Raw genomic sequence first — 14,391 nt, 5'->3', positions numbered from 1 at the left:
TGGCCATAATTTTGAAAACTTTAATTAAGATGGAAAAAATTAGAAAATTATTTGATATTTTATCATAGGATCTAGCAGTTGCAGTGTTGGGCATGTATCCATAGTAATAAAAACTTATATTTACTCAAAAGTGTATGAAATAATATGTGTACCAGTTTTCCTTAAAACCAGCTAAAAATGGAACCTGCACAAGGATCTTCATTGGAAAAACTGTTAAACTGGCAGAGCTGAAAACAAGACTACTACTTAACAAGGAAATAATGCAATAGCTGGTTAAACCTTAAGGAAATTATGCTTAGATGAAAAACATCTGTCTCATAAGAGTATATACAGCCTGAATTCATATAGATAGCATTCTTAAAGTGACTTTACAGGGATGGAAAGCAGCGGCTCTTGGGTGTTGGGAATGAACTGAATGGTACAAGAGTGCGACAGAGACTTGGGAGATAGTACAGTTCTGTCAATTGTGGTAGTAGTTACATGAAGCTATATGTGTGATGAAATTGCATGAAACTTGGCTGGCGCCGCAGCTCACTAGGCTAATCCTCCACCTGTGACGCCAGCACCCTGGGTTCTAGTCCCGGTTGGGGCACCGGATTCTGTCCCGGTTGCTCCTCTTCCAGTCCAGCTCTCTGCTGTGGCCCAAGAGTGCAGTGGAGGATACCTCAAGTCCTTGGGCCCTGCACCCGCATGGGAGACCAGGAGGAAGCACCTGGCTCCTGGCTTCGGATCAGTGCAATGCACCGGCCCCAGCAGCCACTGGGGAGTGAACCAATGGAAAAGGAAGACCTTTCTCTCTGTCTCTCTCTCTCACTGTCCACTCTGCCTGTCAAAAAATAATAAAAAATAAAAATAAAAAAAAGAAATTGCATGAAACTTAAACACACAGGAATGCATGAATAACTCAAGAAATACCAACCGTGTTTATGGATTTTACTAATTCCAATCTGCTGCATTTACTTCTTTTTTTTTTTTTTTTTTTTTTTTTTTTGACAGAGTGGATAGTGACAGAGAAAGAGAAAGGTCTTCCTTTTTGCGGTTGGTTCGCCCTCCAATGGCCGCCACGGCTGGCATGCTGCGGCCAGCGCACCGTGCTGATCCGATGGCAGGAGCCAGGTGCTTCTCCTGGTCTCCCATAGGGTGCAGGGCCCAAGCACTCGGGCCATCCTCCACTGCCTTCCCGGGCCACAGCAGAGAGCTGGCCTGGAAGAGGGGCAACCGGGACAGAATCCAGCGCCCTGATCGGGACTAGAACCCGGTGTGCTGGCGCCACTAGGTGGAGGATTAGCTTATTGAACCTCGGCGCCAGCCGCATTTACTATTGTATATGGTTATATAAGATGCTGACCCTGGGGAAGGCGAGGTGAAAGGTCCATAGGACATCCCTGTACATACTGATTCTATCACTTCCATGCCACTTTGCATCTTTGTGTTTTCTTTTTGCCTTCATTTAAAAAAAAAAATCTTATTACCTAAATATACATCTTGAAATATTTTGTCTCGCTGCTTTTGACAATATCAATGTTACATTGCTTAATGAAATTCTTTTTTGACTATTTCTTTCCTGTCCTGCATTTTGGGAAAGTTTAAATAGCATTGGAGTTAGCTTTTATTTTTATTTTCTAATGGTTTAGTTAATCCCTCTAGACACTAGCTGTATTTACTAAAGGTTTTTTTTCTTTTGAGTAGTTCATTCTTAACAGATTTTTCTCTCATGCAAATGAGACTGTTTAGATTATTCAAAATCTAAATAAAAGTTTTAAAAAAGCTATTAAAAATAGATTATTCAAAATCTCCTAACAGGTTTGGTAAATTGTGTTTTCCTAGAAAGTTGGATCATTCAGGCTTTCAAATCTATTTACATTTATTTGAGGAAAGCGGGTTTATAAAACTTTAAATTTCTCTTTTCTGAGGTATTTCAATTTTACCTTTTTTTAACCTTTCAGTACTTGTTTTCTCCTATTCATAGCACTTTAATTACCAAAATGGGGCAAAATGCACTTCGTTTACATTTATTTACCAAGAGCCATTTTAAGTCTTGCATTTTGTAAAATGTCATTACATAATGTTATCATTGTCCACTTTGTATAACTCTACATGGTCAAAATAAATCACTTGTGAAAGTTCTTCACTACATTTTGCCACATTTCTACCTATAGGAATAGAGACTTGAAGTCTTAAAAATGCATTAGATATTAGACGTATATAAGGAAGGAAACTAGGATAAGTAACAAGCTGAAAAGTCAATATACATACTGATTCTTTATTTACCTCTGAACAAAGGAAAATGGAAAGGTTTACATGCTGCATTTCATGTAAAGATTGCTGATGCATCGTAATCTACTTTGTCTTATAATAAATATTTGAAAGACATAGTATTTTTTTTTAACTTTTATTTAATGAATATAAATTTCCAAAGTATGGCTTATGGATTACAATGGCTTCCCCCCCATAACGTGCCTCCCACCCGCAACCCTCCTCTTTGCCACTCCCTCTCCCCTTCCAATCACATCAAGATTCATTTTCGATTCTGAAAGACATAGTATTAAATAGGTGACCTAATTGAAGACCCAATGTGAAAATAATAGGGGGATAGTTTGGGAGAATAAAGACAATTACTGTCATACCATATATTGTATATTCCATCATAAGTCAAGGACTAGAAACATGTAAGCCAATGAAATTCTGAAATTGTGGACAGTTTCAGCTTATATAAGAGAAATAATTATTTTTCAAAATGCTAAACTGAATTCAAAAATGAAACAGTGTAATGGACATGGTATGGAGGAAATGCAGATGCATTTATTTTTTAAGACTGTACTTGAAGCTTATAATTTATCACTTATGGTATGAATAAGTGTTGATCATTTTTGGTAACTTGTAACTAACGTGGGAATGGCAACACTTCCTTGCTACGGTTGTTACAAAGATAAAATGAAGTAGTGTGTATATATTATCAAGTACATGATAAGGATTTATATGTTGAATTTCTATTGTTCTTAGGGTGATCATCTTTTATGGCAGCCATTTGGGGAACCAACAGAAGGAAGACCTTTCTCTCTGCCTCTCTCTCTCTCACTGTCTATAGCTCTGTCAAAGAAATAAAAAAAAAAAAATGGAAATTAATGCAAAGGATGAAATGTGAACATGCGCATCAGAATAGGAGAAAATATTCTTCAAAATGAATAGAAGTGGACTATTAACATTAAAACATGGCCAGCGCCAAATGAAGCCCAAAACCACAGTCCTAGACAAAGGAGAGGGTAGTTTTGTCTGTTTCGTGGATTTCTAATTATGTTGTGTATGTTGTTTTAGAGGTAAAGGCCCATTGAAAAATACATCTGATGTCATTAATGCTGCCAAGAAAATTGCTGAAGCAGGTTCTCGAATGGACAAATTAGCCCGCGCCGTGGCTGATCAGGTAATACAAGCATGAAGAGCTGGGCACATGCTGAGTGGAATTGTTAATTAGCACTTGGTTCTGTAATCAGTTTTATGTACACTATAAAGTGCTTCTGAAGAACAAACTGTGGAGCATCACTACTATTTTACATACCAGCGTCTGACTCTGCTCACATACTAAGATGATAACGAAGTTAGGTGCTGCTCCGGAGAGAGGCTTATGGCCATGACCAAAATTCCTTAAGAAAGAAAAGCACCCAAGGCTTAGGAGATACAGCCTCCTAGTGTCATGTGTAATCCCAGGCTTCACCAAGAAAAGTCAATTACTCTAAAGAACGGGGGAGGAGTGAGAATGAAAGCAGAGTTTACTTTCATTCTTGGGGTCTTGCTTAAATATTATCTTTAATAGAAATTTGTAATTAAAACTCCCCTTAAAAATATACTTTATGTTGGCTTACATGTTTGGAAAAATACATTGGGGTTGGGAAGCACCCTCATGTCAGACCAGCTAGCCATAAATTTGGACATCCACACACAGTATCCTTAGGATTTTTTTATTGATCATTTTTTAAAATTTATTTGAAAGAGAATATCTCCCGAGATCTATCCACTGATTTATGGCCCAAATTTATGATTTATGGCCCAAATGCCTACAATGGCCAAGGCTTAGCCAGGGCTGGGCCTTGCCAAAGCCAAGGGCCAGGAACTCAATCCAGGTCTTCCTGTGAGTGGCAAAGACTCTAGTACTGGAGCCATCCTCTGCTGCCTTTCCAGGGTACAAATTTAATAGGAACCTGGATTGGAAGCAATGTAGCTGGGACTTGAACCCAGGCACTCTGTGGGATGTAGGTGTTCCAACTGGTGGTATAAATGGTGTAAAGCAATATCTATCCTTGAAAAAGTTCTTAAGTTTATTCCTTTCCTTTCCTTTCTCTGGTGTTCCCAGGGAATTTCTTTTGTTTAATTTGTGAATACTAGAAGAAAAAGAGCAACCAGCCTCATAGGCAGAGCTGAGGTTTATCAGTGTAATGGGCTATGATGCGATGGTTTGTTTAAGCAATGGAAGGCAAAGGACTACACCTTGACAAGAAAAGTGAGCTGAGGGTTGGAAGATGAAGGAATAAAAGCATAGGTTGGGAGATTTGTCATGGCACCATGTTTTCAAGTGTGGTAATAAGAAAGTAGAACTTTCCCTCTTATTATTTAATATTGATCTCAAAATAAGGATGCTCTTCATGATTCATAATAATTTGTACTCTGACAAATTCAATATACACATGATCAAGAAATTTTAACAGACTCAAAGACATCAGAGGTAAATGATATTCTCAGTGTCTGTTATGCTTGTAGATAAAAATAGTTCTGTCTCACCTGAATCTTTGAGTTTATTTCCACAGTTATCATTTTATGTGGCTTCAGCTGGGACTCTCAAATCCTTGGCTAAACATCTTAGTGCAGAAGTGTTCCATTTTTTCTAAGGGCACTTTAGGCAATAGGCTTTTCCAGATAACTGAAGATTATCCTTTTATCACCAGTGGTTTACACGTAAACCGCTTCAAATGGAATGTATCTTAAAATACAATGTAAGCTTCTGCAACAAAAGTATATATTATGTACATGAATTTCCTTGTTAGAGTCCCCACCACAGTGATGCACTCTGGAGACGTTGAAACATACAGGATTACTTTCTTCATCATCATCGATTGCCTTAGTCCTATGATTTCTGTGTCTTTGTGCTGCTTATTTTAGGTTTCCTCCCTCACTCATTAGTATTGGGGTTGGTCCTTTAAACATTTGCTGCTGCAGCTCACATCCCAGACTCTATAATCCTTCAGATGCTTAAACTACTGCACTTAAAATAAGACCTAATAAATCCTCAGTTAACTTTCATTTACATATAGTAGGGCTAATCTGAGAGAGAGTTTTTTACTTTAGAGTTTTTGAGAAACATTGACTCGCGGAGATAACTCTTCATTACCCCATGTAAGAATTGCCCCCTTCCCACCCACACAAAAAGAGAGGCATAGAATTTGTAGGAGTTGAGAACCAAATCATTGTTATTGCTAATTTCAGAGCAGTATGAACTGTCAGGCTACACAGCCTAAGCTGAGCTTCTGTTCACAATGTCATATCTGTTCTAGAAAGTTCATGTAAAAGAGAGGTGAGACAATGAACTTGCTTGAATGTAAGTACACAGACCAATCGCTGCCTAGAAAGAATGCCCTTCTTGTCTGCAAAGGTTGCAGGGACCTAGGATGTGTGCAGTGAGTAGACACAGGTGACTCTGGGAAGACTTGTTAGAAAGGACTTCTTCCTGAGAGAAGACACATGAGTGCAAATTGAATGGCTTTTCCCTTATGCTTTGAATCTCAATGGCTGAAAGTGTGTTTAGGTGGCTCAAATTCAGCAGTTTTGGTTTTGATTTTCATTCCTGATTTAAAATTTTTAGACACTTACTTACGAAAATGAGGCAACATGAAGCATAGCCCAGAACAGTTGTGCTAAGTGGAAAACAAAGCATACATAATATACCAAGACTGTAAATTATTTTTGAGACTATGTCCAAGCATTTGAATGCTCTTCATGGCTGACTCCTGGTGCCCATTTTTGAGGCATTTGTACTGTCAATAGCTATGAAATTACTTGTGTCTTTTTATTAATGTTTTAAACTCCATAGGTCATGTCTTTGTTAAAATCCACATCTGTTTCCTATGTTTCTTGGACCACCATGCCTTTTTTATGCCTGTGTTAACTGCATTGAATTAAATGAGCAATGTCAAGCAGTAGGGTGGTTACCTTCATTTTGCCTGAAAATATTTTGTGAAGATTTGAGACATGCATGCAATATAAACCTTTTATTGACAATTGTATTTTTAATTACTATTACACTGAGATAGAACTGTCAGTTTAGGGGCTGGCATTGTGGTGTAGTAGGTAAAGCCATCTGCAATGCTGGCATCCCATATGGGCAATTGTACGTGTGCTTCACTTCTGTTCCGGCTTCCTGCTAAAAGCAGTGGAAGATGGCCCAAACACTTGAGCCCCTACCACTGACGTGAAAGACCCAGATGAAGCACCTGGCTCTGACTTTTGGCCCAGTCCCAGCCACTGTGGCCATCTGGGGAGTGAAGCAGTAGATGGAAGATTCATTCTCTCTCTCTCTCTCCCCTCTGGTGTAACTCTGCCTTTCAAATAGATAAGTTCTTTTTTTTTTTTAAAAGATTTTGTGTAATTTACTACAGAGCTTTTGTATCAAAATCTTTGTCAGCTCTCTGGGGAGACATCATTTTAAAGATAATTCCTTCCAGTATATGGGCCTCTAGTGTAGAATAAATATTACAGGTTTAAGTACATGTAGAAAGCAATTAAACAGTGTGAGAGATTGCTTCTTGATACATAGTGAAAAAACAAACACATTGTAAGTGTTGTATATGAAAGAAACTCCATCATTGTCTATTCTGTACATGGTGACATGAAGCCACTGACTTTACAGTGTTGATGAAACCATGTCCTTCCTTAAGCTTGAAGGACATGTAGCTCAGTCTTCCTGCCAAGGTCTTACTCCAAAAAGATGGCATACTTTTAGTCTCTAGGTACTTAGTTCTTAAAATATTTCAACAAGGATCTGGTGAATGTAAATTTTTTTTACAAGTGCCAAATTGGAGTCAGAACAATTTAATGAGTGGTCTGGAAGCAGCTCAAGCTTAATATTTGATAGCAATAGAAATATGTCAATTACTTAGTAGCCATTGGTTTGAAGTATCAGATATGTTTTAGGGAGTCACATAAATGTCTCTGGAAGCATTCAGCTAAGCCTAGGGTGTATTTTATGGATGTCTACCCACTTAAGTCACAATGAGAATTCAAATTCCCTAGTCAGTATCTGTCTTATGGTACATCTCTTGAAGGGCTCTGTTGAAATTCTTATGAACTCATCTCAACTGGCTTCAAATTCTTTGTGTCCAAACTGTTTCTCTTACAGTGGTCATGAACCATTTCAGAGTTTCTCATTTAAATGAAGCTCATTATGTTGCTAAGCTTTTGATAAATATTACAATATGAAAGTCTTCATTTAGTGAATGATGTGTTTCTCAGAAAACTCAAATGAACAAATTGACTTTTTTTCTCCAACTAATTGAATTGAAATTCTCACCTACGTAATAACGGAGAGATTGCTACACAGAACAAGTTAATTCTGTCATTCAGTGCTTGGATTTTCTTCATTGAAATAGCTTTTCATATAGTGAAAGTTGAACAAAAGTAGGAGAAAAACTATAAAATATTTAGTGTTCTTTACAGTTGAGAATGTAACTCCTAAAAATATTCATGAACAGAAACAGAAGTCTACAGCAAGCCTTTAAGAAAGACCTTCAGTACCTTTTTTTATTAAATTGTATAAAAAAAGAGCTAGCCATTCTAAAATTTTTGTTGTTGCAAGATTTTGAGAGGTATAGTTAAACAGAAAGAGGGAGAGACAGAGAGAGGTCTTCCACCTGCTGGTTCACTCCCCAGATGGCCCAATCTGGAGTTAGGAGCTGCTTCTATGTCTCCCACATGGGTGCAGGGGCCCAAGCACTTGGGCCATTTTCTACTGCTTTCCCAGGCTGTAGCAGAGAGCAGGATCAGAAGAGAAGCAGCGGGGACTCAAACGGGCACCCATACAGGCTGCTGGTGCCGCGGGTGAAGGCCTAGCCCAGTACACCAGTGTGCTGACCCCCGAGCTAGCCATTCTAAACCACTGACTGTGATCCTTCAAAAATGCACTATGAAGAGGCTAAGTTAAATGAATTTAATTAAGGCATATAACACTGAAACCTTCGTTTCTTGTATCCCTGATATAGCAAGTGTTAGAAATTGAAGAGTAGGTACTAATTGAGATTGCTTTTTTTGTTTTACAGTGTCCTGATTCAGCATGTAAGCAGGATTTATTAGCCTACCTTCAACGAATTGCCTTGTATTGCCATCAACTTAATATCTGCAGCAAAGTGAAGGCAGAAGTGCAGAATCTGGGAGGAGAGCTCATTGTATCAGGGGTAAGCTGGGACTTGGGCTTCACAATGTTAAGTTCTCACTGTTGTACTTCAAAGCAAGCATTCTTGGCAACAGTACTGCTAAAAACACCAAACTGCAATGATTTCAGAGTTTTTTTTAAAGTAAATGTTATCACCATTATTCCAGACCTTACAATAACTCAGAAAGAGCAATTTGATTTTCCAATTACCTTGTGTTTATACTAGCCTTGTAAAATCACCATTCCTCACAAGAAAACTAATTTCATAGTCTGGGAAATCATTGCCAAGCTGTGACTATTACAATTATTTGGGGCTCTGTATATTTACTCATTGTGAGTGTACTTTGCTTTGTTAAAGCTACTAATTTTTATTCTCTGTTCAGGAGCCAACCTCTCTATGTGTGGATTGTCTTCACATATTAGAGATGATGGAAAACAATAGGAATTCATTCATCAGGTTCCAATGCATACTAGGTTATCAATAACCCCTGAAAGCCAGAAGATGTTGGAATTTAATATAGGTTGATGTGCTGTTGCCAAAACCCAATATAGTTGTCAGACACTAACAAGTATATATCCTTTCCTCAGTCACTTCACTGTTTCCCTTCTCATGAAAATATAAATTATCTAAATCATTTTCATCAAATACATAGAAAGGAGAAATTCAAGAAATATTTAGAAAAACCACGATTTCTTGGCAAGATTTCCAAATGTATGTATTGAGATTCTTCACCTTGGCTTTTCCTCCCCCAGTCCCTTTTTCTCAACACAGGGTGCCATTTATTGTAAATTATCTGCAAGTTCAGAAGTGTGGCTGTGTCACCTTTGGTTCTTTTCCCAGCCAACCATCCTGCTGCCATCTTAAGTGTGGTATTATCAGGAACATGCCATTATTGTCACAGAGAATGCCTTGGGAAAATCAGGCTTGTCATGAGACTAAGTTTTTCTGGAATCTACTTTTGCAAATTTAGTAATTTGACCATTTGGTTTAAAAAAAGGTGTAAAAATCATTCTTGTACCCAATGTTTTAGTTACGAATCGGTTTGGCTTGTGGAAAACATAACTGGGAAAAGAACTGATCTGGCTTGCATGAAAATACCATCTGGAAAGCTTGTTCCATGCAGTCCTACCTGAGAGCCCAATTGAGTGGCTATTTTGTGCCTCTTCCCAAAGCACAGTCACCTCTTTGCTTTTCCAAAAAGATCCTGCTTCAACATTCTTCCACAACCAAGAGCAATCTGTCTTGCAATGTGTCCTTTCTGCCAAGATGATAATCGCCAAGATTCTCTGGCTAAGGAGTTATCAAAACATTGCATCTCCCTTGCTTCCTTTCTTATCTTCAGCCTTGTTGGCATAGTTTCCCATTCCACTCAGCTTTCATGTCCATCTGTGTATGGCACCTGTGGACCTGAGTGCTTGTTGTTCAGCTTGCCTCGTGTGCTTTCATTTGTTACCTTCCCAATCTTGTTATTTACGTGGATGCACAAAGCATCTTTGTGGATCTCTGACTCCGCAACCTCATCTGGGTGATATTTTACCGGCAGAGCTGCTCTCCATCATCCTCTCAGTTCCCATTGTTCGTCACTGCCACCAGACTTCATTTCCATTGTCTTTCCCTCATGTAGCTGTAGTCCAAACCATCACTGGCTTTTATCACTTGCACTGCTGGCATTTGCAGAGGTGTTTGACATTGAGAACACCATCAAGAAGCCTGTTTCCTTCCTTGGGTCTTGTTGGCAAAGTCCATAAATCCTTGCATGAGAGAAGGCTTCTTTTAGAGGAATGGTATGCACCTTTATAATAATTCTAAGTCGAATGCATTATAAAAGTTTGCTGTGTATTGCTCAGTGATTGGCCTGCTCTGGGCCTCCTCATGATTTATCCAAGCTTGATTGCTGTGTGGTGCCACACCTGCATCTGTAGTCTGCTGTCTTTACTGCTTCTGCCTCCATCTGATTCTTCATCCTCCTTCACTGAAGGCAAATGGAGGGAAAAAAAAATCAATATCAGCATTGTGCAAAATAGCCACAACTGACGGCTTCTAAGTCAAGAGTCAAGAATGTGAGACTCCATACACACAAAGTTTCAGTGATTTTGCCAAGAAAGTTGCATTCATGCTTTGGACGCCATTTATTTCATTGTCTAGCATGACAAAGTTGCTGCATATTTCGGGAGAAGCCATTGTAGATGACAGTGTAGTGAAAAAAAAAAAGGAAATACTTGAATCTTCTGTCCCATGTGTTTTTACACATGGGAATCAGTGCTGTGGCTTCTTCTCTAAAACATCATAGAAATCGAAGTACCAACAAAAGCAAAAGAGATTCGGACAGATTATTTCCATTTTGCCCTGAAAAAAATAAGATTTAAATATAGAGCCATGTTTTCATTGTATCATTCTGACATGATGAACATATGTTAAACAAAATGCACAATTACACATCCTGTCAGCATGTTTGTTTTATGTAATTCTTTGTACAAACTGGGGAAGTCAGGTTGTGTTGTGTCTTTGACAGATTACAGGGGAAAATGAGTACAAAAGCTCTCCTTGAGTCATGCTGGGGAAGTCCAGGATGTGTCTTTGTATGCTCATTTACAACACTGCCAAGAAGCCCCATTAGTTTTTTGGTTGGCAGTATTTTTTTTTTTTTTTCAATTCATTGGCTTAAACCATTATTAGTGGCTTAAATGTGTCATTCTTATTAAATCTCAAAATAGATCGTGCTTTGGCAAGTCAGTCAGTTCAACCTGGTTACTAAGGAAATAATGGGATAGAAAAAAGAGTTTTTAATTGATGGAAAGAAGAAATGCGAACATGATAGTAGGGGGCACTGAGTTCAGAAAATTCAACATCAGTTAGTTTATAAACTGGCTTTACCGTTAGCTTGTTTGAGCATTTGTTTAAAGTCTTAAGCCAGGTGATATGCTTTTTGGAAAAAAAAAATTTTGAAGAGAAGGAAGGAAGGAGGGTATTAGGGAAGAGGCATAAAGAGAGAACAGAGGACAAAGAAAAGAGAACCTTAATCAGATCGTATCATAAACTAGCTTATTACAGATAATATCCAGTCAATGTGACAGCATTATATTATCACGGGAAGAAGGTTGAGTCAGACTTTCCAAGTATGTAAATACTATTTTGTATGCATATAAGTACCAATGCACTGATAGGGAAATCATTTGGATAGTAAGTTATCTTATTTTTGACTAATTTTTATTAAGGTTCAGAGGATTTAATGGACACTTTGAGGTAAAAGTAGAGACTTGCACATAGATCCGGAATAGTAAAAATCACTCCATGACCTTTGTTTATCTTTAGCTACCCAAAGATGTATGTTTTGTATATTATTGCAAACAGGATTGGAAAAACAGATGAAGACCCTTCCAGTTAGGCATACTGAACACGAAGTGTTCAGATAAAACTGCTAAAGATCATCAAAAAATTTAAGGTCAAATCCAATGGGCACTCCATTATAACTATAAAGCCAGAGCACAGGAGAAGTAATCCTGCTTTCACCAGGAATTTGGCCAGAGGAGGAAGGACTTGGATGTAACTTATACCTGATGTACATGTAAATGGTAAAAAAAAAAAAAATTGAATACAGTTTATTATATATAAATTTTCTGCATAATAACAAAATACGTGAGCAGAGTTTGGAGGTGAGATAACAGTAACCTAAATCCTCGTGCTGGTTGAATGGAGCTCTTGTCAATTCTTGAGCAATAGAGAAACTTGTCCTAATATGCACTTGTTTATTGGCCATTTAAATTTTCCCTTTCCCAATCTGAATCACTCTCCTTGGGGTTTTAGAAAGAAGCTGGACAAGGTGAGCAGATACAATTTGTGAAATTGATAGGATTTGAATTGGTAAAGTCAAAGTTGGAGAAGAAATGATCAATTATAGATAATTGTTATTGTCTGTATCACATCACTCAAAACATTTTGATACTAAAACAATGAATATTTGTCATGATAGATGAAAAAATTCATACATATGCTGAAAACTTTAAAATATTCAAATCAATCCTACTTGACCCTGGCAGATTAGCAAGGCTATATATAGGATTTGTTATTTACCTTCTAACTTCCTCAATAGTTAATAAAATCCAGACCTGAATATACAGTTGATAAATGTGACCTATCTGATCTGATACAATTTTGGGAAAGAAAAAATGGATGTCATATTTATACATATATAAAAATGTAGTTTCAATGACAAATTTAATTGAAACAAATCTGTAATCTCCCTATCTATAAAAAAATGCCAGTGTCTTCTAACGGGATGAAACAGTTATTGCAATAAGCATTGCATCTAATTGTACAAACCTGTACTTCATGTAATACCCCACCCCCACTTTTTTTTTTTTTTTTTTTTTTTGGTATTTTGTATTTTCTGATTCTGTGTAGAGTCAATTCTTGGCTCGCGTCAGTGATCAAAGTGTAGTAAAGGGAAAAATATCTAAATTGCTAGCCTAGATGTGGGTACAGAATGCATTTCTGTGCTTCATTTAAACAAAAGGAGATGTGATCAGGCATTCATAGCTGTTCAAAAGAATTTTATCCAGAAGGTAGCTACTAACTATTTTGACTTTTTCTAATCTAGGGAAAGTTGGAATGTTCAGATCTAGAGAGTAAAATAAAACAAGTTGAGATTATAAAGTTGAATCAATAGTGAAGATTTTCAGAAACAAAATGATACAGGTACTTATCATTTATAGAATTAAAGTAGTTCTTGGCACACACAGTTCTTGGCTAATAAAATGAGTTGTTACATGATTCCATCTTTCTCCTAGCTGTTCTCCAAAGTGTTATACTAGTAAAATATGTAAAATCTGGTTTCTAGATTAGGGCCTCCTTTGTTATATTCATATCAGTATATGTGGTTATTTTTTTGTACAAGCCCTGTAGGGGAATCAGCCCTTAAGTGATTTTCAGTGAAAATTCATTATCCAAGGATGATGAAAATGACATTGAACCTATCACAGACATTTATTTTTGGAAGAAATGGGAAATTCATAGGAATTTTGAAAAGAACAGTAAACATCTTCTTGGTGTCAGGCATCCTAGAAAGTATTTTTTGTCGGTTGCCCTGCACCTGCGTGTTACCTGGAGACCTGGATGGGCCTGCTTTTCATCTACTCAGGTAGTTGATTTGATTGCCTCACATGATCTTTTGGGCAGAGTTACTTGTATTTTATTTGGAGTACATTATTTTTTAATAGCAGAAGGTGTTAGTAACTTAAGGAAAACTAAGGCTATTACTTAAGATGCCATCATTGAACTTTGATCCCTTTGAGTCTTCAAAGTTTAAGTGTTGGGAGCCTCTAATCAAATAAAAGGCAAATAATTGATACCTTAATCTTTGATTAATTAATGCCATAGATTCTGGTTGTATCCTGAGGATTTTTTGGCAGCCAATTAAGTAATACATTGTGAAAACGTGGAAATTGGATAAACAGGAAGCACTCAGATGAGAAAAGATTACGTATGTTTTGAGATCTCTGAAAGCCAGGCAAGCCTATTTAAGAAATACTGCTTTTCCCATAAGACTTAGTATAATTTTGAGTATTGGTTCATATAGAATAATTGTCCAATATTACCCTAAGATGTTTTGTATTTTATTTATTATATAAATTTATTTATATATTTATTTATATATCTATTTATTTATATAATTTAAAAATCTTACTTTAAATACTTAAGGCTCAGAAGTGTCTCAGAAACTATTTTACTTGACACTCTCTATCTTGAACCAGTTTTAGATATGCAAGCGTCATCCAGATGTACCTACTCCCTTATATTGAATGAAGTAATTACAGGATGCTACAATTTTGATTGAATGCATTTACTTGGAAATGCTGTCTATAAATATAGACCCTGCTTTCTGATTTTCCTCTATACACTGGTAGATTATTTAAAATTGGTTAACTACATCTATTATGATTTTTCTTCTTCCTATTTGGACTTGTCCCAAGAATTCTTG

At 37.1% G+C, this 14,391-nt stretch overlaps 1 protein-coding gene across 7 annotated transcripts in view; it reads left to right on the top strand.

Moving 5' to 3' along the window:
• CTNNA2 (catenin alpha 2) overlaps positions 1-14,391 on the top strand; it is a 1,267,385-nt gene that overhangs the window by 1,219,171 nt on the left and 33,823 nt on the right. For all 7 annotated transcript variants that reach the window (XM_051842711.2, XM_051842709.2, XM_051842710.2 and 4 more), the window contains 2 exons: positions 3,316-3,421; positions 8,301-8,435. In XM_051842711.2, the coding sequence (XP_051698671.1) occupies positions 3,316-3,421; positions 8,301-8,435 (241 nt within the window). The remainder of the gene's footprint in view (positions 1-3,315; positions 3,422-8,300; positions 8,436-14,391) is intronic.

The sequence above is a fragment of the Oryctolagus cuniculus genome, chromosome 2 (assembly GCF_964237555.1).
Source record: "Oryctolagus cuniculus chromosome 2, mOryCun1.1, whole genome shotgun sequence".
NCBI classification, from domain to species: Eukaryota; Metazoa; Chordata; class Mammalia; order Lagomorpha; family Leporidae; genus Oryctolagus; species Oryctolagus cuniculus.
This window is presented reverse-complemented; position numbering and strand designations above follow the sequence as displayed.